Below are 27574 nucleotides of genomic sequence, written 5' to 3'. Positions count from 1 at the left end.
ATACTATATTGATCAGGCCACAACAGGCCTCCGTTTTGCCCACAAACAACTTTGCAACTTTACAATCTACAAAACAATTTGCGATCCAATGTTATAGCTACGCTGATCTGATGCACTTAATCATTTCCATTGTGTTACGTGCAGAGCAGGGCCCACACTTCACATTACAGCAACAATTCCAGTGATTTCCATAAACATTTAAAATTCCCCCAATCTTAGACAATTCTTATTTCATGGTTCACATGGTTCTAGCCTATACCGAGCGTGTCGTATCAGTTTCCCCCCCATAAAACACACACACACACACACACACACACACACACACACACACACACACACACACACACACACACACACACACACACACACACACACACACACACACACACACACACACACACACACACACACACACGCGCGCGCCCTAGTGTAGCCTACATATCTCATACCAAAACAGAAATGAGTTGGAAAATTAAAACAAGTTTTCAAAGCGTTTAAGAACAAATGGATTTGTAAAAAACAGGGGTTTGTCATGTTGCACAATAGTATTGTATTCAAGCAAAGTGGTTAAATGCATGGTACTGTAGCATGCCAAATTAAAATAACTTTTGTAAAATAATAAATTCCTGTCTGTCTGTCTGTCTGTCTGTCACGATAGATGCTCAGATGACTGCACTTCTGGTGAGAGGCATTATGAGGCTGTCCTCCAAGTGTATGAACCCCATCTCCTCTAATACAATGTGGACCATCATGACAGCAGTGAAAACTGTCTTGTATTTACAGCCTCATAATCCAGTGTGTATTTGCTGTCCCTTACATCACACTCTGCCCTTGGTTCAGAGTACATTTTCAGGGTGGTGCTGCTAAATGTTAGTTTTTCTCTGGAGGCTAGCTTCAACTGGTCTCTGTGCATTATACAGTATGTTGTTTTGCCACAAACATTGCAGACCTTGCCATGCACTGGGGTAGCTTGTAAATTGGCTATTTTCCATCAATTACCAATGTTTAGGTGGTGGCAATTGCAATCCCCACAAAGTTGATTCTGATTCAGATTTTGGAGTGACCATTCATTTTCTCTGTAGTCCTATTCTCCGGAAAGTTTGTTTCCATATGACATTGACATTGTCCGCGTGAGATCTTCTTTCATGCTCCATGGACTTTGACATGCCTTGCTACAGGATACTTTTCATCATGTTTTAATGCTGCTCTTGTGTTCAGAGATGCTTATTTTCAATTCTGTATTGGTTTTGCTGATGTAACAAAAACTAATTTCAAAAGGTGAAGCCTTACCTTTATCTTTTTACCCATATAAGGATGTATAAATGAGTCACCCTTGATCATGGCATTACAGAAAACACAGTTATTACTGGCAAAGCTACCTGTGGTATCCAAGAAATTAGGTTACACATTGTATGAATTGTTTCTTACCGACCTATCTCTCAGATTGTTAGCAGATGTATTAGCAACATTCAGAGGCATTGTCCCACTACAGAATCCCTCGAAAGTATGTGCCAATGTTTCTTAGCTTGACAGAAGGCCAGACAGGCTGAAACGTGCTTGTTTCTGTAACTGCTGCTGCTGCATTATAAACTTGAAAGTTATTTAATGAATGTGGATGTTCTGTGACTGCTGGTGCTGCTTTATAATATGTTTGAAACTTATTGTATGAGGGTTAAAGTTCTCTTGCTGATGATGTATGTTTAAGAATCTGCACCCAACATAAATCTAAGTTTATGTGAGTTGAGCAGGCCAATCCTTTGGACTACTTATTATAAAATGAGACAGCTAGGACACCATGTACTGTAGGACGATAGCAGGCTTTTAGTCGTGATGAAAGTACTATATATATATATATATATATATATATATATATATATATATATATATATATATATATATATATATATATGCATTTGTTTTTCTCCTTCTTTTCTTTTCCTTTCTCCTCTTTTTTCCAGAGAAAACTTGGGTTAGGATTTAGAGGGCATTTTTAGAATTGTCCTCAGGTCTAAATGGGTAAGAGTTGGACCACATGTAAAGGAGTAATAGAAGGAGTAAAACGTATGTACTTATATACTTGAGTAAAAGTAAAAAACATTCTGTCACCATAATAATAATAATAAAACAAATAGTTTTATGTTGGTATTAAATCAACAACTTAATGAAAAAGGAACTATTATTGGCCCCAGTTAGTGTAATGTACATCTGATGCATAATTTAAAGTGCCCTCCATGTAGTGTACAGCTTGTGAGAAGAAAATGTGGGCAACCACATAAAATGATGGCTCATTAATTCACACTTAATGTTGCAGCACTTTGCTAATGAGATGGCAAGGAGTAAACTGCAGACTGTTTGCTCTGGAAACACAATCACTTTCAGTCTGTTAAAGTATATGATATTTCATTATAGTCATATATTTGGTCCAAAGAAATAGGCCTACAGAACATTGGTCTCGCTCTCACCTGCATCAATAGAGCCTGTTGTTTGTGTCTACTGTATTTTTAGAATGCCCCCGGGTTTGGGCTAATGGTGTTTTAATGCATGCTTACTGTCATATTCCATTAGCTACTAGCTAAAACAAATGACGTAGCTATGCAAACATACATAATATTCATATTAGTACAGTGGTCAGTTTGGGGCATTAGGGGGGGTTTAGAGTATTTGTATTTGTTCAGTAACAGGGGTCTCTCAAGCTCTACATTTTCAGGTGGGACACCATTAATTTCATACAACCAGGAGAGAGAGAGAGAGAACCCATTAGCTTCAATTTTATAGTGTTGCAATATTGTCTGCTCTTTTTTTTTCATCACTTCCAATTTCACTTGTTTATCCTGTGTGCCCACCTACAGTACATGCATTTTCTGTTCAGAAGAAGAAGAAGAAGAAGAAGAAGAAGACGACGAAGAATGAGCAATGATTATTATGGGAATATAGAGCTACAGTATTTAACGATTGTTTTAACAACAACATTTTACTTACATCTCCTTTAGCACTAGCAGCGACAAAGGGAATTGGCATAACGACAAGGAAAAAGGCCAGTCCACTGCCTCAATGAATAAAGCACCAGACCAGGAACGAATTCAAACAACACAGTGAGATTATTTAGTATTAATTCTACTCTTAAATGAATACTCGGGATGTTACGGTGCAATCATTCACTATTAAGTTATCTTCCTGGTGTCCTGACCTAGAGTAGTAGCCTCACACACACGTACATTATTTATTAATTTTGAATAAAATGTATAACCATCACTTTGCCCACAGACGGAAAGAGCATTTTAGCAAAGCTGATTGAATACCAGCAGCTCCTCTTCATTTAGAACAAACTTGTGGAGTGTTGTCACTTCTGAGGATTATAGTTTCAAAAGCAGCATGACTTATTCATAAGGATTTCATAACATCACACCGCTTTATAATTCCATCACTGCAGAGAGGCAGAGTGGCAAATTGGATCCACGACGTCTCATCTCCACGACGCTCCTCTTCCTCTGACCGCACCTCGCTTCAGCAACGCACTTCTGACAGCTGCTTGTGTTGTTTTGATCAATTGAATGAATAGAAACGTCTTTTGACATATTTCATGTTAGGAAAATGTCAGAATGGGAGAGTAACATAATTTTTCTGACAACAATAATTACCAAAACCTCAGTACAATTAAATGCCGTTTTATGATTCTGAAATGGATTTTTGTTCTTTTCCCCCAGACATTGTGGAGAGCCAGAAGGGGAATGGAAAAGGTGAAACAAAAACATATTATGATTGATTGATGCTTCACTGTGTCATTGGAGCGTTGAAAAAAGTTGTAGCCAGCTCAACTTTTCTTTTTGCTATTTTTTTTGCTTTTGTAGTGTCGGGCATCAGTTTGTAGCTTCCTGTCGCTGCTGGTGTGAACGCAGAATTAGTCGTTTCAGAGTTATACCCTGTGCAGCTTCAAGTCAGAGACTTTCAACTCAACTTCAACTTTATTGTCACATCACACGTTTACTGGAGTGAAAGAGTGGGCGAAAGTCCCAACAAGCTCCCAACGTTTTATTCAAGGAAGAGTTAGAGGTTCTAAAGAAACAAAGGAAACAAGTCCTATAACAAGGAGGCACTAATTCAAAAGGTTGTGGGTTCAGATGGCACAATGTCACATACAGTGCAATGCCAAATATATACCTGGGGCCGTGAACCATTTTGGGAAGTACATTGGAGTAAATATCTTGTTTTTGTCATTTTTTATAATGTTTTTTGTCTCCTGCAGTTTTTATATTTTTCAAAAGATTTTCAGAAACTTTCAACAACAAAATCTAAAACATTTCAGAATTAAAAAGTAAATTAATCGATCATATTATAATTAACGTCACAAGCATGTTTGCAGATACTGTACATGCACCCCACTGATAATTACACCGTACCGTTAGCAATGCGCTTCTTTCCACTTTATCACAGATGCAATATGTTCCTGTTTTTATAGTTAACTAAATAATATATCTACTCTATCAGGCAGAGGTGTCGCTTGCCAAAAAATAAGTGGCCGTGAGTGAACTGCTTGCGCGACTCCGTCGCACAGTATAAACAGATTAATATACGTTTTGGCCTTTACATCTCATTCAACCTCAAAATGCTAAATCTACAGCTTTTGTTTTGCTTTGTCAATGTTAATTATGTCAACATGAATGATGGCACAAGGGAGGTTGATTAGGCTACTTGCTTCAGTTGCCTGCAATGTGTCACCAACTTTCACCACTTTATATCCATTGCAGACAGACAGACAGTCACTGTGCTTGCTTGTATAATATCCACAACACATTCGGGTCCCTGTTTTATTATTGTCAATTGGGTGCTTGGTTCAGATTCTATCACCTCAGGACCCAGTTCTGTTATCATAACAGCCGAGTGAACCAAGAAGACCTGTAGGCCTACGCAGCGCTGATTAGGAGAAGCCGTAGACAGCTGCGTGAAGCCTGATTTGTACTTTGCCGTATGACAGTGTTGTTGCATATCGAAAATAGCAGACATACAAGCTCACAACGTGGTGCCTTGCGACGCGTTGTGAGCTTGTAGATCTGATAGGTTTAATGCGCGACACCATCGTATACGACGAATAGGCTGATCTATCAGATAACTGCAGCGCACTCTGCGGCACAGCACCAGCAGGCTGTCGGGAATTAAACCATTATGATAGGTTTAATGGTTGATAACCACGTATTGCAATCATGCAATGTTGTTACTTTATCCAAATAATAATAGCAATAATAGGCTTAAATGATAAAATAGCCTAATAACAGCATTTTCCCAATCAACCACGGTGGCCGGTGATGTTTATAATTAACGGCCAATTAAACATTTTATCGGTCAATGGCCGTTAAATACTGGCTAACGGAAACCCTGGTGTGTGTGTGTGCGCGCGTGTGTGTGCGTGTGTGTGCGTGTGCGTGTGTGTGTGTGTATGTCTTGTGCATGCGTGACTGTTTGAAAGAGAGCCATGCATGTGAGAGCCTGCCATGGTTCATAAGCCTCCAGAGGGAGAGGTCTTCTTCTTGGTGTGTTCTACACTCACACACTTCATTAATACTTTATGGAGCCATTCTCTTGGAAGATACTACGTCAAAGTCATGGTGGGGGGAGGGGGGGAAGGGAGGGGGGGGTAGACGGGGGTACTTCAGATGTGTTTCATTTCACTCAACAAGGTCTTTAGATCAGCGAAGCTTATCTCTTATCACACACAACGATAGAGACTCTGAATGTCTCATTACTGTGCTAGTGACTCATATACCATCTGTGACAGGTGTTCAGGTCCTTGTACAATCACACTGTGCATGTGAATGGGGCTGCAACTATCCATCATCTTATCACCCACCATTCTGTTGATTTATTTTCGGATTAATCGAATAATCAAGAATATATATACACACATGTACGTGTGTGTATGTGTGTGTGTGTGTGTGTGTGTGTGTGTGTGTGTGTGTGTGTGTGTGTGTGTGCGCGCGCGCGCGTGCGTGCGTGCGTGCGTGCGTGCGTGCGTGTGCGTGTGTGTGTGTGATTATTCCTTGCCTTGACTATTTAATCAAATGTGAGTTGTGTTCAGCAGCTTTACATTATAGATACAGTGCAATCAGAAACTCCTGTCGTTCAGAATTCATTTTGAAATAAAAAAATAACCTTTGTTTCAGTGCTGTGACACTGGCAGCCATCCACATTATATATACCTACATGAGTGACAGAAACCCAGGTCACCCAGGACAGCTGTATAGGTGCCATGTTTAGTTACCATAGCTACCACCCTCAAACAAGCTTATAGTACAACCTCTTGTTAACACATGACCTAACCTAATCAGTTTCAAATTGTCCATTCGTGCAGATTGACTGTTGGATTTATGTTAGTGACCTTATTTTAATTAGTTCTTATTTACGTTGATGATAAAAAAAAAATGAATGCTGAAAATAGCCGATCTACAATCTCACAATGCAATGTGTTGTGACTGTTTCTCAACCAGTGGTACATGGCATTGGCCTAATTAAAGGTGGTCCTTGGGGAAATGTTATTTTTCATATAGTCCATCAAATTTTAGATTGTTGAATTAATATGGGTTGTGGGGGGAAAGCTTGGAATTAAACATTGACTGTTAAGGGCTTGATATTGGTTGTGCAGGGTGTCACGCACCGAAAATAGCTAATCTGCAATTTTTGGTGTGGCATCACCGGCACTCAATAAATCCAGCTTTAAAATATATAATGCTAATGAATGAAGAAATTAAACAAAATAGAAATGATTGTGTTATACCTTCTTATGTACTAAATACAAAGTATGTTGTTATGGGGTGTGGTGGCGATTGTTTGAAATATTCAAGTGGTCTGGGCAGAGCTCAAAAATGGTTGAGAACCACTGGTGTTGTGATACTTTGCTATTTTGACAGATTTGCTATTTTCGGCGAATGTTCCCCCCAGAATCAGGATGCCAGGGTTCAAGTGGTTAATCTTAATTCAGTAACCAGGTTTTGGAGCCAGGTGAACCTTATACGTAGCACTCTGCAAATAGTTAGCAACATGCATGCATTTGGTATTCGGTGTGTTGCAGTCCCTTGTTAAATGCTTTGCACAGCAGTGGGATCCTCGCCCACTAATGTCTGTAACGGTGTCTTTAAACCACATTCAGAAGATATGGTTCCCATAGTTCATTCATTCTCGCTCTACATCTTGGAAAACATGATTTATTTGTATTTTTTGTTTTTACCACAGAGTGATCTCAATGGAATGACACGGACAATTCCACTACAATGGAACCAGTAATTAGCAGGAAACTGCTTTCTTTCATCGTTTGTGTGAATAGTAATAGCTAGAGACCCATTAGGCGGAAAGATTATCCCACTCTGAGACCCTGTCAGGCTGGTTTCTCTGGACAAGGCTAGTTTGTCTTTTATACAACCTGTCATGTTCGCAAAGGACAGGGAAGGGAAGAGAACGTTTAAAGGTGCTGGAAGCCTAAGTGACATTTTTTGTTTAAAAGAAAGAAAGAAAGAAAAGTATTTTGTCAAAAAGACGAATATCGATATTCTGATAGTACTCATTGCTCTAGAGTGTTTGTTCAGTAACTGAGGTCTCCCCATATTTCTCTTTAATAAATAGAACATTCATTTTCTCAGCTTAGATCAGCTATTTTGGGTGAAGAGATTTGGTGTAGAGGGGGAAAGAAGAGGGGATGAAGTACATACCCCTGGGGTACCCCGGTCAATGAAGTATATTGTAAGTGGTTAACCAATCCAATGATTGGAAGCAGTGTTCAGCGACTGAAAACAAACTAAGGACCTTCAGGTTCCCATGGTGACCATGCTACCTGTCAATCTATGAACAAGGTTCAAAGCCATGCCATCAGCCGTAGGCTACTTATGTGGTATGCCTGCTACTTAAGAGGCGCCATTATGCTCAGCAAGGGCTATAGAAGATGACTCATGTCCTTTAAATAGACCCTTTGATGCACACTGGTTTATGTCAGATGTATAAGCAAACACAGGTCATTAATGTACAAAAGCAAAAACCTGTTTAACAAAACAGCATCTGTCAAAAGTGATAAGGCAGAGATATGGGCTGTGCAGTGGGTGCTGCAGTAATGTGGTCATACAGCCCCGCAAGAGACGTCAACGTTGTCACAGTTTTTTACGGTCGGCTAAACTGTCATGGTGTCATACTCCATCTATCCAATGGCTGTCAGAGTGTTTCCATCTTTCTCACTGTCAGTGTTGTTGGGCGGAGGCTGAAGGAGACCGCGGCACATCCCAGAGAGTCGAAGAGACACTGCTGTCTCCGAAATGAAGATCAATTGACAAGTTCCAACACACTGCATGAGAGCCAGCTGATATAATTCACTTTACAGAGGGGAGAGGAAAGCCTGTCGTGTTTAATAAGACATCTAGCATGCTACAGAGTTTAACCCATTCAGACCAGGAAGGCATTTGTGTCATTTTTAGATTTCTTTGGCTATTCAAAAATAGCAGATCTACAAGCTCGTAGCGCGGTACCGAGTGCCGCCCTACGAGCTTGTAGATCTGCTATTTTTGAAAAATCTTGACAATTCGGCAAATCTTTGAATATATATATTTTTTAAAGCAGACATTGTGACTCAAATCTTTGCTTCTGGGGATTCTACAAATGTCTTTTGAAAAACGTATGTTTCTACAATCAGTGGTTCTCAAACTTCTTTCGTATCAAGGCCCAAAATGATATGTATTTGGCCGCGGACCCCCATCTCAAAAAGTTTTGTTCTAGGGAGCCCCCAGAAGCAAAGATTTGAGTAAAAAAAAATAGATTAAAAATATATACATATTCAAAGGTTTTCACGATTAAAAAAAAGAAATAGCAGGTCTACAAGCTGATAGCGTGGCACTCGGTGCTATTTTTGAATAGCCAAAGAAATCTTTGACTTGTTCCCGGATTGAATGGGTTAACGTGTAAGTTCTTTTTCTGCATGCCTTTACGAGGTAGTCTCTAATGTCAGCAGAACTGACTATGGCTTCAAAAAATAAAACTACCCTAACACTGGGTGTGCTGATAGCTCACCCAGGTGTGCTGGCATTTCACTGATAAACAGCTTGAACGTTTTGTAAGTAGGTCATTTTTTGGTGAGCTAGTGCAAAACAACATTTCTCTCACAATGTTCTGTGTGTGGATTATTATGTCACGATTCACACCCAAACCTAATCCTGGCATATGAAATAATCCATATCCTCTAAGACAGATAATGCCATCTTCCCTGTGATGACTTAGTCCATGGAATCCTTCGTATTACTCATGTCCCCACGGTGTAACTTGTCATTTAATTTTTATTAAAGTCTAGTTTCCTTTCCTGCACGAAAAAAGAAATGTATATCACCTATCTTCTAAATTGTCCTATTCATTTGTCTGCCTGTCAACAGGTAGATATTGGGAGCGGCAGAAGAGTTCCCCTGAGTTGAAAAATGTGACCTTTTAGTTCTGTGCATTGTCCCAAATCAATCATGATCAATAGTTCTCTCTCTCTCTCTCTCTCTCTCTCTCTCTCTCTCTCTCTCTCTCTCTCTCTCTCTCTCTCTCTCTCTCTTTTGATCGATCGCAATAAAAGGCTAGAATGAAACGAACCGGTGATAAACCCACTGCCTTAATGCCTCTTTCTGTAGTTACAGCAAAAAAAGAGTGAGGTGTGACCAGTTTAAGAGAAGAAATGTTTCCCCAGGGAAGTGGTACTGTACAATAAGTGTTAAACGGGTATTATATTAAGGTATTCTTCAACTTTGGAGGCAGTGGGACTACATGGTCGGCTGAGGGACACCGGATAAACGCCTTGCGGACACCAGTGGTTTAAAGTAACGAAGTACATTTACTCAAGTACTGTACTTAAGTACAATTTTGAGGTATTTTTTACTTTACTGAGTATTTCCAGTACTTTTACTTCTACTAGTCTCCATTACATCTCAGAGGCAAATATTATACTTTTACTCCACTACAATTATTTGAAAACTTTAGTTACTAGTTACTTTGTAGATTTTGATTATAATTACAAAAAATACATTAACCACTTAAGCCCTATATACATTTTCGACCATTTGAAAATAGCCGATCTACAAGCTCACAATGCGACGCATTGTGAGCTTGTAGATCGGTTACTTTAAGAGATGTTTATATATTTCATACATTTGAAAACTTGTGAAATGGCACATTCTGCATAATGTGTACTTTCTACTTTTGGTACTTTATACATTTTGATACCAATACTTTTGTACGTTTACTCAAGTACATTTTGAATTCCAGACTTATACTTCTAATGATTATTTCTACATTGTAGTATTGATACTTTTACGTAAGTAAAAATGGTGAGCACTTTTTCCACCACTGGCGGACACACACACACACACACACACACACACACACACACACACACACACACACACACACACACACACACACACACACACACACACACACACACACACACACACACACACACAAAACACAACTTTTTCAATTCTACAAGTAAGATGAAATTGAAGGTTGATGTGAATCTGTACAGTATGTGTTTCCTATCCTCCATGTTGTGGGTGATGATGTGTGTATGTGTACTTATTTATGTAGCACAGTGGGGCAGGGGCATATTGTGTGAGGGAGGCACAACGGGGCACAACGTGTGGCCACTAGCTGCTCCCTTCATTAGCATTTCTTTTGGCCTGGAGAAGTCACGGTTAGCCGCTGCGTTCATGAATACCGAATACCATGAAATATTCCATTTATTTTATTTTTTTGTGGTGGGAATGTATCAGCCGAAGCGGACAGCAACTCTCTCCTAAGGTGGCCTGCCTTAGATGTAAAGCTCTGCAGGGATCCCTGCATTTATATTTAGGCTAAATAAACCAGAATTCTATGTCTGCTCGGTTGAACCATGACACATCATAAAGTATTTCAGCCACGAGTCGCTGAACGCTGACCACCAGGGTTGTGCGTTCAGTGACTCATGTTCCTTCAGGACACATCAATTATTCATTATTATTTCAGTCCAGGAGGTTTGGGTTTGATATTTTACCATTAAGAACAGAATATTAAGTTCCAGAAAAGCACACATCCTGAAGCTGTCCGCTTCCTTAAAACTCCAAACATAGAGTAGCACTGCAGGACACTATACTGTAGGTCGGTAATGGTTGGTGCAGAGGTTTCTAAAGCACACATGCAGCATTTTATCTTGTGGACCATTTGATGTTCCTGCCAATTTCCTTACAGCAGCTAGTGTTTTATCTAGATCCTATGTGTTGGATTTTTATTTTATTTTAACCATTTGTTTTATGCTTTTATGATTATTGCATGGGTTGTATATTCCTGTTTTATACTTTGTACATTGTACTGTTTTATGAGTCTCTATGTTTTTACTGTTTCTGTCTTTGTTGAAGTGAGCTCACTAAGAAACGTTCCAATCAACCAGGTTGATTGGAATGATGGCAATAAAGTCTGGAATCTTGAATACTGAATGTCAGCTGGTTTACTCTGCCCCCACACTCATTACCATCAGACTTATCAGGACCGCCCATATCACTCTCTCTGCATGTGTCATGTTTTCTCTTCTCTCATGCCCCTCCATTCTTAGTCTCTCTGTCTCTCTCTCTCTCTTTCTCTCTCTCTCTCTCTCTCTCTCTCTCTCTCTCTCTCTGTGTGTGTGCGTCTGCGGGCGTGCGTGCGTGCGTGCGAGTGCGTTTGTGGATGCGGGCGTGTGTGCATTTGTGCATGTAAGCGTTAGTGTGTAGGTGTGTGCATGCAATGAAAAATGAATGACCAGGGACAGATACCAACATCAGAGGTATGGATCCCCCACCAGACCCAGCAAATCCAAACCTGCAACCACACACACAACAGATTACCAACTACAAAAAGCGCTCCTCGGAGCACAGGTCAGGTAGGTTAGTGTGGGCCAGCAATGTCCGGAATTCGGCAATCAGGCTGGAATGTGAAAACAGATCGGACGGATCTGTCTTGATCACTTGACTAAAGGGATAATTATGTACAGATTTGTGTGATTAATTAATTCGATTTGCGGCATTAATTTACCACAAAAAAAAACAAGTCGAAATATGGAGATACAAGGTTTCTGGCCAACAGTGACGATATTCAAGAAAAGCCAATATGCATACCAAAAACATATTTTAGGACGGCAGGGCTAACGTAAAAAGTGAAAAAAATATTATCTGTATAGTACTATGTCTGATGCTGGTGAGTGTATGTGTGTCATCCACTGTGTGTGCGCTTGTGTGTGAGTGTTTCAGAACATTGATCAAAATAAACCAGGGCAGAACATGGACCAAATCTTGACACATTAGACATGGCTGATGCATTTCATTTCAGAGAAGCCCACTGTATAGGGTTTGCATAGGGCTGGTCCATATGACTTCAAATAAATGTCACTGTTATTTCAAACGTTTACCTCGATTACCATTAATGAACAATCATTTTACATGCTGTTTCGTTTTTGCACACTCTCTCTTTCTCTTATAATTCTCTGATGTTTTCGAATGACGGAGTGAATACCTCATCTTTGTGATTATTATTATTATTATTGTTGTTATTATTATTTATTTTTCTGAATAATTTGCTTTAACCCATTAAGACCTGGAACGCATCTGTGTCACTTTTTCATTTGAGCTAAAAAGCATTATTTTACACTTTGGCTATTCAAAAATAGCAGATATACAAGCTCGTAGTGCGGCACCGAGTGTCTCACTACGAGCTTGTAGATTTGCTATTTTTGAAAAAAAAAGAAAATGTGTCCAAATCTTTGAATATATATATATTCTTTTAAAGCGAACATTAACTCAAATCTTTGCTTCTGGGGGTCCCTGGAACAAAACATTTGAGATGGGGGTCTGCGGAAACACACAAATGAACAGACAAAAACCCAAGCACTCCGCCTGAAATGAAAACTTCTTGAGATGAGAAGTAAACCGCTTGATGCGATTGCGGTTGTTAGGGTTAGTGAAGCCAGATAATGAAAATGGGCTGAACTTGCTTCGTAGACATAGATACCTCCCTCTGGACACGTCTTCGGTCATGTTCCTGTGATAACCACTGCGTTGTAACCCTATAAGCCACAACCTCAGTAGTTTCCCGCAGCCAGTACAGTCCCACGCTACAACCAGGATCTCTGCAGACAACCTCGTTGTGGTTGTTCTCCACATCGTATGTCAACAGATATTCACTCCAATCTTGTCATATCATGTTGACATCTGAAGACAAAAACAACGCACATCCTCTGACCTCTGTGCTGAGCCAATCATGAGCAAAAGAAGGGCTCGCAATTAACTTTTTAACCCATTTAAACCGGAAAAGCACCGGTGTCATTTTAGATTTTAGCGTTGGCTATTCCAAAATGGTAGACAATAGACATACAAGTACTTGTACATCTGTCAGTTTTGTTTTTTTTTGTGTTTTTTAGCCCTTTTCTCCCCAATTTAGTTGTCAGCGATTAAATTAATTATTTAATTAGGCTATTTATCATATAAATCTGCAAAGTAACTAGTTACTAAAGCAGTCATATAAATGTAGTGGAGTTAAAAAAAAAAGTATAACATTTGCCCCTGAGATGAAGTGCACAAATATGACCAACTTTCACTTAGTTGAGAATGATTTGACCAGTAGTATCTATACGGTACTTTTACTCAAGTATTGGGGTTGAGTACTTAGCTCACCCCTGTAAAAGGGTACCCAGTGCATTGACCCCGTGACTGAAGTGGTCCTGGCCAGATATCCATGTGACAAGTTGGGAGTGAGAAGGTGTTGCTTATGTAAGCTATGGTGTGCAATGTAAGTGCAGAGAGGAAAATGCACTATTAAACCAAACACTCTTTGTTCATCGGGAATGCTCTTTTGAGTGCCTCAAATCACACAAGTGAAGAAGACAGTGTTTCTGGCATGAATATTTAATTCCAGCTTTCACTTTGGTTCGTGTCAACTGTGCTCACATCAGTTTTACACCCACGTCCAACACTTTTAAGATATGCAGATAAGTTTCACTACATGGCTACAGAATGAATGATTCATTTTCAAATGAATGATTTATTCTCGTGTCTGGCCACTCCACCAGGGCCACATCTCTTGTGGAGTTGTTCAGACACATTTTTAGAGAAAGCATTTTCAGGGCCATCATGTTCACACAAAATACAATGGAAAAAAGTGAAAAATAAAAATAAAACATAGTTCAGACATGCTCTTTGTTGTCACCGCTGAATCGTGGACACAAAGTCACAAAGGCACACAATTCTTTGTGGACACAAAGAAGTCCACAAAGAATGGTTTGTTAACCACTGTGCTCTTAACTGTGCCTATTTTCACATAGATAAAATGGCTGATACTTACTTAAAAGCTCACAAAACATTGCATTGCGACACATTTTGTGAGCTTGTGTAACATTGTAACACGTGGCTCTGGTTCCCGAGCCACGTGGCCTACAGGCCAGGAGACTATGTTAGCGTGAGGATAACTTGAGATGAGAAGAAGTACAAGATGAGTACAAGTACACCCCCTGGACATGATGCTAGTATATGCAGGGACGTAACCCCGGGGGTGACCTCCCCGTCTCATTGCGCACGCTCAAACCACAATCCCACTGAGCTGGTAGTAAGGGTGCACTTGTAGATCTGCCATTTTTGAAATATATATAAATGAAAACAATAAAACAACTGGAAAAACAATAGGGACCCTTTTGAAGTGGTTAAGGGCACAGGCAGCTTTGTTTCCATTTTTCTCCCATGGCAATCAGACAGAAAACAGACTTTTAAGCATTTCTTTTACAGCTTCAAAGTGCATATGAGATAACAGTAACTAAATATGTCCCAGAGGCATGTCTGTAGACAAAACGCCTTCTCCCCATCGTTGCCTTCACATTTTAAATGACTTTACCAAAAGTATTTTTTGTCTTTTCTTTTTTTTCTTTTTTCACTTCATTCGTCATGAGTCAGTGGAGGGCAAAGGCTGGGTGGAAATAACCTTTAACATGTACATAATTTATGTTCATCTATGCGGGCCATATGGAAATTAAAGCCATGATTCAACTTTTGACAGAAAAGGTATGTAACGCAGTAGTTCTCATACTTTTTCATGTAAATGAAACAGCCAGAGCCTCTGGCTGTGAAAATGTAAAAAAATAAAATAAAAATAGCAGATCTATAAGCTCCTGTTGCATCATATCATGGCGCATTGTGATCTTATATCTTTGCAGTTTTTGCTATTCACTTTATCGTTGAACATTTCTGCCAACGATGACATGCCCAAAATAGGGATGTCAGATTGAAAGTGGATAAAGACACAATTCATAACCAAAATTCATAACCCACAAGTTGTTAGCTGTAGATCAGCTATTTTAACTATTTCTGGAACCCCTTCAAGGAACCTGGATGATGTCCCTGGGCCCCACTTTGAGAAACCATTTTTTAAAGTTATACAGTGCAGGTCCACAAATAACGATTTTTAGCAGCCTCTGCTGGTCATTACCGTCACTGCAGGCCGTTCGTTAATTCCTCTGTTACCCAGAATTCCATTTGTTTTCACCGGAAGACGGAAGCGTTTCAAAAAGTGTTCTTTTAATTGCTTTATACGATCTGTGGATCGTTTCTCTTAGCCAGTGGAGCTTTAGTTACCGTGAGCTGTGTTTTGTTTTTCTGTTGTTTTTCGATCTTCAAATCATACAATCTCTTAAAATCAGCGTGAGTTTCCTTATTATCATCTATTAGCGCGGTAGTTCCTAGCCAAACAGGAAACCGGTGCGGTAGTTCCTGGCCAAACAGGAAACCGGTGCATTTCCGCTTCCGTTTTCCGGCCAGGAATAACGATTTTTAGCAGCCTCTGCTGGTCATTACCGTCACTGCAGGCCGTTCGTTAATTCCTCTGTTACCCAGAATTCCATTTGTTTTCACCGGAAGACGGAAGCGTTTCAAAAAGTGTTCTTTTAATTGCTTTATACGATCTGTGGATCGTTTCTCTTAGCCAGTGGAGCTTTAGTTACCGTGAGCTGTGTTTTGTTTTTCTGTTGTTTTTCGATCTTCAAATCATACAATCTCTTAAAATCAGCGTGAGTTTCCTTATTATCATCTATTAGCGCGGTAGTTCCTAGCCAAACAGGAAACCGGTGCGGTAGTTCCTGGCCAAACAGGAAACCGGTGCATTTCCGCTTCCGTTTTCCGGCCAGATGACGTCATTTTCGCGGGAAAGACACCCCTATCACCGTTCAATAGAAAATATATGTATAAAAGGCTTTCGGGGGTGAAATTCATGGAGTGGGTGTTGTGAAACATTTGCCACTCACAAAAGATATACAATTTAACTTTAGTTTTGTTGAAAAAGTTACCTCGTATTACTTTAAAGAAACATCTACAGTGCTGAACAAATCCAAGAAAACTGGCTTTTCTTACAACGACAATCAGCCTGACACTCAGCGTGCCAGTATAGCTCTGAGGCCTTTGGAAGTGCCAACATGTTAGCTGAAGAGGTTGGCATGCCTCTTCATCTCATTAGTGTCACACGTCAATAAATTATCCAGATTCTCACACTCTACCTGCTGTGTAGCAACGCCATATGGCCAAGGAGACAGACTTTAGTCTGGCACTGAAAACCGTTTTACCATAGGTCAACATAATATCAGAGTTTGGGGGTTTGGAGAAGAAAAAGGGCACAATGCCACTGCATTAACCCATTAAAACGCATCTGTGTCATTTTAGATTTGAGCCATAACCATTATTTTATACTTTGGCTGTTCAAAAATAGCAGATATACAAGCTCAAAGCCCGGCACCGCTAATAGCAGATCTACGAGCTCGTAGCATGGCACTCGGTGCCGCGCGATGAGCTTGTAGATCTGCTATTTTTGAATAACCAAAGAAATCTAAAAATGACACACAGATGCGTTACCGGTCTTAATGGGTTAAAAACCGATTGGGACTATGCCATGTTTGTCTCTCATTTTACAGATTACATTCATGGTTAATAGGGTTCTGTGAATACTTTTCCAGTTTTTTTCATGAATACAGAAAGACATTGGCCTACATTTTAAGAGAAATGGAGATGAGTTGCTTTTCATTCAACAACAGCCCTTTCTTGCTCTGCAACATTTTAAAAGCCAGACCAAAAGGGGGGAGGGGGAATTGAGTGCCATTCCAACTCCATATTCAGTGCAGTCTTTTTGTCAACTGTGATCACTCTGGCAGCGCTGGAGTAATTACTCAGGTTTTTTTTGTTTTTCTTTGTTTTTAAAACAAGTACAAGTTGCAATATCGAGTGCAGAAAAACTGTCTTCCAAGTAAAAACCCTACATTCTAATTTCACTTGGAAAAAAAGTTGTGTGGTATGGGCATCATACTATTTCAGTACTAAACCTAAAAGTACTCAGAGTTACCAATTTTACAATCATATTATTGGATTGTAATTAATAATGCATTGTGTTCATTACTTTAATCTTGCAGATGGTAAAGGTGGGACTGATTTTAATTATTTCATGTGCTGCCTATAATCTATAATAAGACATAATCATTTAATGTATTTTTTGTATCAATAATATAAATCAGCAAAATAACTATAGTAACTAAAGCCTTCAAATAATTGTAGTGGAGTGAAAAGTACAGTATTTCCTTCTGAGATTTAGTGGAAAGGATTCATGAAGGTGGCGACAGACCCCAAACCCACCAAATTACAAGAGTCTTAACGACTTAAACCCCAGCATCCGTATCCTTGGCCTCTAGGGAGTGCACATACAAAGTTTTACACAGATCGGTGCAGTCATAGGTAAAAACACGAATTGGCCACCATGAGGCTGATTTAAAAAAATTCAAGTGGCATTTGTTCCTCGGCCTAGTGAGAATGTACAGATGAGCCACTTCAAAACTTCACATGTCCTGCCATCGCCAAGACAGTACATTTTCAGGGGATTCCCAGGGCAATAAGAGGGACAAAGAAGGGCATTTAAAATGCTGAATTATTTTGATGATCACTGCTTTTATGATGCTAATTAATTTGAGCAACTGGTCAAATCACCTTTCGCCTCATAATGAGTCTGACACCTTCTTAAACACACATTCTTTTGTTCTCATGTATATGGATGTCTGTTGAAGGGAAAAACGGGGGTGTGTAGTGACAACTTCTTTTCAGGGGCAAAACAGTGCATTTTAAGGGCAGAAAAGGGAGGAAAAAAATGCCTTTTCAGGGGACTTTCAGGGAAAGAACAGTAACGTGTGAAGTTTTGAAGTGGCACATCTGTACGTGCAAAATTTCACAGAAATTGCATGCTGTGTTCATGATTTGAGGCATTTTGTTCAAAACGGAGCACTCCTGCAAACTTTGGAAGCCATTCTTAGCCAATCAGGATGGAATATGGACCTGTTTCTGAATGACCTGTTTCGTTTAATGACTATAGAGATACTGTGTACCGATTTGTGTGACGTTTGGAAAAAATCTGTAGGAGTACTGTCAAAAAATGGCCTCCTGGTGGCGCTATAACAGGCCCTTGTCAAGAGCAGAGGTTTTGAATTGGCATCCAGGGAGTGTGTGTGCACAGTTTCGATGCGAACATGCCAACGGTGTGAGAGATTAGCTGTTCATAGACGGACGGACACACACACACAGACGGACGGACAGGGTGCAAAACATACTCTCTCGCCATGCCTTTCGGCCTGGCGGAGACAATAAAGAATAAAATAGACATAGTAAAAATGTACAATCTAGCCAATATACAGTATATGGCAGACAATGGGGAGTGAGTCCGCAGGCAGTGTAACCTTGTCTTTGCTAACTAAAGAGGCCATGAACCCACTGCTGGTGTTCTGTAGAACTGTATGTGAATACAATTAACAAGGTATGTAGAGCATGTGGTAAACATGGCAGTGTCTGTTAATTTGTATAATTCATTCGATTAAACTGAAACAGATATTTATGAAATTGCTAAATGAGGCCTATTTAGCAGAATTTGGATTGAAGGACATATCACTGATACTCAAGACTGGTTCCTTCCAGTCTCTTGTTGGTTTTACCCATTACTATTCCTGGGTAACAATTCCTAATCCCTCCACCTTCTGCACACTCATTACCTGATCAAATACTTTTGTTTATTCAATGGCCACAAGTAATTCCAGCTTCAATATTTGTTTATTGTTTTCTTCTCTTGACTGTGTCACTAGGTGTTGCTCCAGGGATTGCTCTCACTCAGCCTTCTTATTTATTTGTTTCAATTCGTATTCTTTGTCTTTTCTGCCATTTTCCTCTGAATATAATTTCCCATCAAAGACATAACGTGTTCAAATATTCATGGATAATGCCCTGAAGTTTCTTTTCGAGCTTTAGTTTCTCCCATAAAAAGGACAAGCATTGGTTCATTTGAGCTGAGGTTTCTACTGTGTCTGAATGTGTTGTAAGTAATGGCCTTAACACCTAATCAATCTCTCCTGTGGGCAATTAGAGCGGAATATGTAACCTGTAAGCTAATTATGATGAAATGTAAATCATAATTTATTTACATTAATGATATTATAGTTTTCAGATGATTTTCCATTCATCAGTTCTCCATTATGATAATATTTACCCTGCCTGCACTACTGTAGGGCATTGTAATCGGTCCCATCTGTGTGAACGGAATAACTTTGTGGCATTGAGCAGTCGGCTGCCCCGAAGAGATGATTTAATCACTTAAACCCTACACTTACAGTATTTGACCGGATTCCAGGGGTGCTACACTAGGCCCCCTCCTGTTTTCACTCTACACACTGAATATCTTTGCGAAAGGAAATGGCGATCCTCATGCTCAGATCTGCCATTTTCACCAAGTATAGGGTTCAACCCCAAATAGGGTTGAAAAGATCAAAGGTCAAGTTCACAGTCAAGGTCAAAATTACACTATCGGTCATATCTCAAAAATGGAAAATGGTCAATCACTCAATCAATCAATCAATCAATCAATCAAGGCATTGCTTAGTAAGATATGTTGGTGTGGGCAGGTTTTGCACTCCTAGGTGTTTCATTGATGTTGTGGCTTGGAATGATACATTGAACATGAAACATGATGATAATAATATTTCAAATGATTCGCTTTGAATGTATTAATCATGCATTTTTTCTTTCATCCAGATCAAACAGAAACTGCAGTAACCTAACAAGTAATTAGTGTTTCAACCTTAGACACAAGAGAGAGAGAGAGAGAGAGAGAGAGAGAGAGAGAGAGAGAGAGGGGCAGATTTCTTACGAAAAACACCATTAGGCCTAACAAAAAAATATGTTGGTTTCCGGTTGGCGATCGACCCTATTAAATACGTGCGACCCAGATGATTTTATTGGAATTTGGAGTGAAAATAAAAAAATAAATAAAATTAAGTCAAAATCCGACCGAGTCGATCAAAAACGTCTTACAAAAAATATATTTGGTGCGACCACATTCGCGAAGTTTAATCAAAGTTTTCTTTCGTCTAAAATATCATGTGCGCAAATGTTTTGTTTTACTATTCATGCGTCATTGCGTCATCGCGAGGAGACGGCGGCACATGCACGTCCTCCTCCAGCCATGGACCTGTGTACAATGTCTGTCGTCTGCCCGTGCAAACCACCTCCTAAAATAATTCGATTGACTACTAAAACGTTTGCAGACATAATTAAAACAGTGCCGATGTCAGTTTTCATCTGCAGCAGGGAGACATGACCGAGCGGATACATGGACCCACATCTCAGTTGCAAAGAAAAATCACCCCTTGACCCTCGTTGCATATGCTGTTGAAAAGACAACTTTGGCATGGACGGGTGGTGAGAGAGAGAGTGTGTGTGTGTGTGTGTGTGTGTGTGTGTGTGTGTGTGTGTGTGTGTGCGATGCGATACGTGTGCGCGTACTTCTCACACAGACAGTAGCTGCTCATTCCGGGTTTTGGGCTCAGGGTTGCCTCTTATTCCAAATAAATTACTAGGCGCCATCTGAAAAGTCCTTAATGCTGTACACAGCTTCCGACAACAACTCTAAAAGACGTTGTGATCCGCTGGTCCACTGGTTTAATTCATGTGCCGATACAGACGTCTTCGCATCTATCCAGCTGTAGCCTATTAAAGCTCGTTAAGACTCGTCCGAAAGTTTAACAAAGAGTAGTGTAACATTTTTAGTCAGAGGTTAAAACAAGCCAAAACAGTGACATAAGGTGAGCTGAGAGATGAAACAGGGACCCCCTTCTATATTGTATGACATTTTTACTTGGTCTGCTCTTTTTCCCCCTCTACACCTATATACCTCTTTGCCAAAAATAGCAGATCTACAAGCTTGTGAGCTTGTAGATCTGCTATTTTTGGCTTTAGTCCACCTCAGAAATGGGATGCTAGTGGTTAATGTAAAAAATATATCACACAAAGATTTGGTGGCCCCCCCTGTAGTAACTCTGAGGGCCCCCTAGGGGTCCCGGACCCCCTGTTGAAGACCCCTGGACTAAAGTGACATAAGGTAAATTTCTCACCTTGAAAACAATTAAATGCAGACATGTCCTTCTATGTGTCTGAATGCGAAAACCTTATTTATTTGTTTTTGCTTTTAGTTCAAATAAGAAAATCATTTTGCATTAAGATAAGATTTTGTTAGTAAAAAAAGATTACCATTTTTAATAAATAATAATTTCAATAACTGATCTCAATATGGACCCATAATAAGTTTTGCCAAAGTCATGCAGCTCTAACGGCTAACAGCAACAGCCATAACAGCAATGGTATTATGGTACAAATAAATAAATATAAATATAAATAAATGATATAGGCTACAGTAGTAGTATTCTTTTTAAAATTCTTCTTGTTTTTGTAATGACTTTAGGCCTTTCGTTGCATAGTTTTAGGGCATCAATATTATAGCCATATCATGATATTAGACTGGATATCGTCGTGATTGTGATTTTGGATATTGTACTATTATGATATGGCATAAGTGCTCTTTTCCTGGTTTAATCTTATTGGTACTCTGTATTGGCAAATACACAAAATTAAGTACTTGTACTTAGCCTGAAAAAAATCTAGTTAGAAAATAGAAAATCGGTATCGGTAAAACCGGTATCGGCAGGTCAGACTTTTAAAAAAACGGAAATCGGTATAGCCAAGGATTTTCCAATCGGTGCATCTCTAACTCTACCTCTAAATGTGATATATGGCACTTTATTTTGTATCTTTTACTCAGCTGTTTGTTTCAGTTGTCTGAGTCAGAATGCAGGGATGCTTTGGCAGTGTTTCTGGCTAGATGGTTTTGAACCTCCCTGAAGCCGAATATACTGCATGCCTAAACGCAACGGATGTGCAATGATAGCGTTTTAAGCAGTAAAGATGTATACTGTATATCAGTAATAGAATGGGCTTCAATGTTAAAGCTCTTAGTTCTGAATTGAGCTCATCTCATACCCTGGGGTAAAATGTTTTGTTTCCTGGTTTAATTCATTCACCAGTCAGTATTCTTGGTTTTCCAGCTCCTCAGGCCATTGGTTAGCCAGTTTGATCCAGGGATAGCCAGTAGCTAAAATATCTGCTTCAAAACACTTTATTACTTGAAGATGTTTGTTTTGTATTAATATTTTTGGTATGTGAGTGATACAGCACTTTACTTTGGTACTTTACTTAGAGTTGAATTAAAACTCAAAAGTATTCAACCAGTGTGTGGACATTCTATTCAAAGTTTTCAATTGTTTACTGTTTGTTGTTTTCAGACACTATTTTGTAAGTGCAGTGTACATGAACCATTTAATGATTTAGAAATTGGTAACTCAGGAAAACATAGAATATATTAAAAAAGAAGCATTATCGATCATTGCCATAGGAAAAAAAAAAAAAAAAAAAATACCTACCCATCCTTCCCACGAGGAAATAAAATAAAATAAAATTCCTTGCTACCCATCATTCCCACAAAAAAATAAAATAAAAAATAAAATAAAATAAATTCCCTACCTACTCAGCCCTAAAATGACAGCCAACCGGAAACCAACGTTTTTTTTTTTTAGGCCTTATATCATGAACACTTCATCCAATCAACCCAAACTTCGAATAAGACGTTGAAGGGCCGCGATAGAGCGCACCTCAAAAAGCAAAAACACTTCTGCCCATAGGTGGTGCCACAAATGCGCAAAGTTGCACCATATGTCGTAGAAACGCTATTTCCCCTGCAGCTTCCTCAGGTCCTGACGGCTGCAACCCACGACTTTACACAGCTCTGGGTAGGCCACTCAGCACACAGTGCTCCGTGGATGGCCCTTTCTAGTTGGATTAATGATTTCACCCCTATATGTAACATATATAGTGTATGGGCATAATGATTCATAACAGTAAGTGGAGATCAGAGAGGTCATGTCAGAGTCAATTCGAGCATCAATCCATCACTGTTCGTCTGGAAGACGATCTCATTTTATCCTCTTTCTTAACAGCCTGTCTCATCTCTTCTCACTTGCATTCTGTAACATTCCTGTCTTTTCTTCCTCTTCTCCTTTCTGAAGCAGTTTTATTTATTTTATTCTTTCAGGGTTGTTTTTTTTACACCACCTTTCTTCTTACTATTCGCTGTCACTCTTGTTCTCTACAAACATGTAGTACATGACACTCCAGTGTAAACACGTTACTTCGTTGCATGTCAAAAAACAAACATAGCAATCTAAAATTATTATTATCTTTTGTCTGTGCCTTATATCAATAGTGACAGTGAGAGATAGGAAAGGCGGACAGAGAGGAGGGGAATGACACACAGCAAACAGTCTTGCCGGCCCGGGAGTATAACACTAAAGAAGCCATTTTGTGCCCGTTTGTGGGTGGTGCACATGTCCCAGTGCATCGTGGGAACGTGAGCTTCTGTCCCTCCAGGAATTATACGTGAAGCAGTGCCTGTTCAAAGCTCAGCTCAGCGTATCATCAAGGACAATCTCCAGCTACCACCAGACTGTTGAACAAGGCCTGAACCACTACAAGACCCTACACTTATAATATTTGATCAGATTCCCAAGAGTGCCACTAGGCTGCCTCCTGTTTTCACTCCAGTGGTGCAGACTGAACCTGCCGCACTGGAATACATTTCCTTACCTGATGCAGATTTACGTCATGTGAATTATACTGTTTTTACCTTTCCTTGAGGAACAAACTGGCCTACTGAATGGCGGCATATTTATGTACACAGGTCAGCGTATGATGGTAATGCTCTAAACATCACCTGCTACTACATTATGCCACCTGTTTTTATTTTTTCTCCTGATATAAAGCTGTTTCCTGTGTAGAATGTGCCCTAACCATCCATAGAGACATGTGTTCCTGTATCCGTTACTCCATACTTAAGCCTCCAAGGAAGTCAAAGTTCACCTTAAGTCCGATTGATGTTGATGGAATGAGAACAGAATTAAAGACAGGACTAAAAGAACGATGTCGTTTCAACTTCATTTTTAGGATGTGAAAATCATGCCCTGTGAAATAGAGGTGGGATGTTTAAACGGTTAACCGTTTACATTGCATTTAGTTATAGCCCTCTAGCACTCTATAGCACAGTGGTTCTCAAAGTGGCGTCTGGGGACCCCAGGGGTCCCTGATGGGGTTCCAGGGGGTCCCCAGAAAAAATGTGTTAATATAATAATAATAATAATACATTTTATTTATATGGCGCCTTTCAGGTCACCCAAGGTCGCCTAACAAAACAGAAAAGAAATACAAACAATAAAGCAAGTTTAAAATACACACAAAATACACGTAGGGCCTGCAATATAGCATCAACATCAGTTTAATCACTTTAACCCCATATAGATCGGATATTTGAAAATAGCCGATGTACAAGCTCTCAATATTTCCGATGTGATGCGTTGTGAGTTTGTAGATCTGAATTATTATTTTTGTATTTAAATATTTTGAAAACCTTTTAACAACACTAATCTTGTATCGGGTTCCCTGGCACAAAATCTTTTCAGATGGGGGTCGGCGGTCAAATACATATTCATTTGGGGGTCCTTGACATGCTCTAGCAGTGAACTGTTGCTCAACGTGGTCCAGGGACCACCAAATGGAGATTGGGATCCCTGAGATGAGTAATAATGATAATAATAATAATAATAATAATATTAATAATAAATTGCATCAAATGGGGGTCTGTGGCCTAATACATATCAAACTGGGGGTTCAAGATATGTAAAAGATTGAGAATCAATGACATAGAGGGAGATATATTGGGTAACAGCTGACAAAGACAGACATTAGGTAACAGTTGTCATGGCCATGAGTCTGTCAGTGGGGGTCTGTTCAGGTTGCCATAGCAACACATTAGCAGCACAGTCCCCCACCCCTCCATCCTTTCCTCCAGACTCGCTGTGTAAGAAACAGTTGTGCTTATAGTGTTCTTAGTATTCATTTAAGTTTGCGTTGGCAAGTGAGCCAAGCACTTATAATAATGTATGCATTTGGCACTTGCCTTTATAGATGTATACATTGTTACATCCATAAACATATTTTTGTTCATTAAACATTTCGTCTATAAGATTGCAATTTATTTCTTACTTTGGAAAAAGAAGCATCTCTCCCCCCCATAAATCAATGATAGTTTTACTCATATCAAGCCACGTGTTGCATAGCTCATTTCATACACCAGGCATTCAAAAGATATAAAGGGCATTGAAAATACACAAATACAAATAGCTATACATATTTAACATTTTTGTTTCCCAATAAACGTAACTTTGCATTTAAAGTAAGTGTGCCAGAGTCTTTTTTCTATGTTGCCTTTGGTCTTCTCCGAGGCACTTGTCGTTCTGTAGCTGTCCAAAGGTCTTGCTCGTATTAGTATTAAAGGCTGGGATAATGATGACATGCTCGAACATGAAGAGAGCAAAGGTTTCTTCATGGTTCTTCAAGGTTTCTTCAAGGTTGCTGTTCCTCTCAACAATAGAATCAATCCTATTCTATGACTCGGAGACAGAGCCTCACGACGGGTGCAGTACGTTAGTCCGACAGCGCATTCCTCCGACAGCGCAGCGCTCCAACGTTTCCAATACTAAACCCGAACCAAACCCGCACCCTAACCCTAACCGCACGCGGATGCCACATAGTCGGAGAAAAGGTCTGTCGGATTAACGCATGCCTCCCCCTCACGACCCACACCCAAGTATTCGTTTTTCATTATTTGCTGGATCTTACAAAGAGAGAAAGAAAGAAAAGGGTTTGAATTGAAAAAGAGAAGTTATCAAGTTGGAGTGCAATTTCAAATGTCAAGGAAATGCTTGTAAAATCTGACAAGATGATGTTCCTCAAAATAGCCCAATCAGCAACAGATGTGTTCAAAGAAACACGTATGTGACTTTGCGAGGAAGGTGGCACTGGTTACAGAGCCAAATGATTTTGTGCCCACTTCAGGGTGTCTTATTGGAGAAGTATCAGCAGCAACCTATATTCAGGTTGCGGTGATCGTCATCAAGATTCTAGAAAATACGAGGGCACGCGGTGGCGCAGTCGGTAGCGCCGTCGCTTCACAGCTCGCTTTGGCTCGCAAACTGGGTGGCTAAGCTGACAACAAACAGCAACAGCACTGACAGCAGAGCTCATGTTAACATTACCAGCAGCAAGAGCACAATCGGTTAACGTTAAAGACAGTTTATTGTAGCTGTAACTACAATGAATGACTCCTGTGCAACCTCATTTCACTTGCTTCTACGAATGGAAGATGTTTTTCTATACAATGGTACAAGACTCATGAATCGATTGAGTATTCCATGGACTCTTAAGTTGCTTCGCTTGCTGTCACTTTATTTTTATTTGTAAAGGTATTGGCAGGGGGAGTCACATTTTTGACAACGGATTTACATACTGGGAAAAGAATGATCTAAAAATCAGCAATTGAGTTTGTATATACAAATAAAGCCAACATTTTGTCACATTATTTGCATTTAGCAGGTTTTAATCATATTCACATTTTAGTTTAAAACATATTGAAGGTGGTAGTGGCTCGGGAGTTAGAGTGTCCGCTTGGGAATGTGCCCTGTCTGATACCTGGCTACCCCTGGATTCGTATCAAAGCGTCCTTGAGCACAACACTGAACCCTTAACTGATCCCGATGAGCCAGTTGGCGCACGTCTGTCTATCTGGAGGTTAACTAAAAAAAATCGCTGCCAGTAGGCCACAAAAGTACTTCCATTATTTATTTTCGGAATTCAATTGGAGGTCTGATCCCGCTGAAACCTTGCCCAAATTTGGAGTCATATTGCATCATAGATGACTGATCTTACAGGCTGGCCACCTCAGTGTACGTCTGATTGGAGCCAAGACCGAGATCCCCATCGGATGCCATGCGCCCCATGACGTTTCTATGTGGATTCCAAGATTTGGAGGATCAAACTCACATGAAACAGAAGGTCTTACAGCCAGAGCAGATGTGTGCCACCCTAATACTGGTACAGCGTAGTTAACAAAATGAAGCTTTGCTATATGTCGAGGCCATACTGGCTGTATTAAAAGCAAACAGCATCCCACAGAGATGGGTCAATTGAGGCTTCTAGTCTGAAAACAAACTAATGTACCTTCATCGTCGTTCCCTAGAGAAGATTCTGGGCATCACGCATGGACTATCGGAGCGGTTTCCAAAATGTGGCATCACAAT

General features: G+C 39.8%; 1 protein-coding gene across 1 annotated transcript in view; it reads right to left on the bottom strand.

The window, feature by feature from the left end:
• The window catches only part of LOC311044116 (ATP synthase subunit s, mitochondrial-like), a gene marked incomplete at both ends in the record, with an annotated part of 44104 nt that extends 16830 nt beyond the window's left edge, over nt 1-27274 (bottom strand). The window contains one exon of the mRNA XM_084055536.1: nt 27204-27274. Coding sequence (XP_083911662.1) covers nt 27204-27274 — 71 coding nt within the window. The remainder of the gene's footprint in view (nt 1-27203) is intronic.
• Nucleotides 27275-27574: the final 300 nt, after the last annotated feature.

The sequence above is a fragment of the Gymnoscopelus microlampas genome (assembly GCF_963454915.1).
Source record: "Gymnoscopelus microlampas genome assembly, chromosome: 1".
Lineage (NCBI taxonomy): Eukaryota > Metazoa > Chordata > Actinopteri > Myctophiformes > Myctophidae > Gymnoscopelus > Gymnoscopelus microlampas.
The sequence above is the reverse complement of the archived record's forward strand: the minus strand, read 5'-3'. Positions and strand labels throughout refer to the sequence as shown.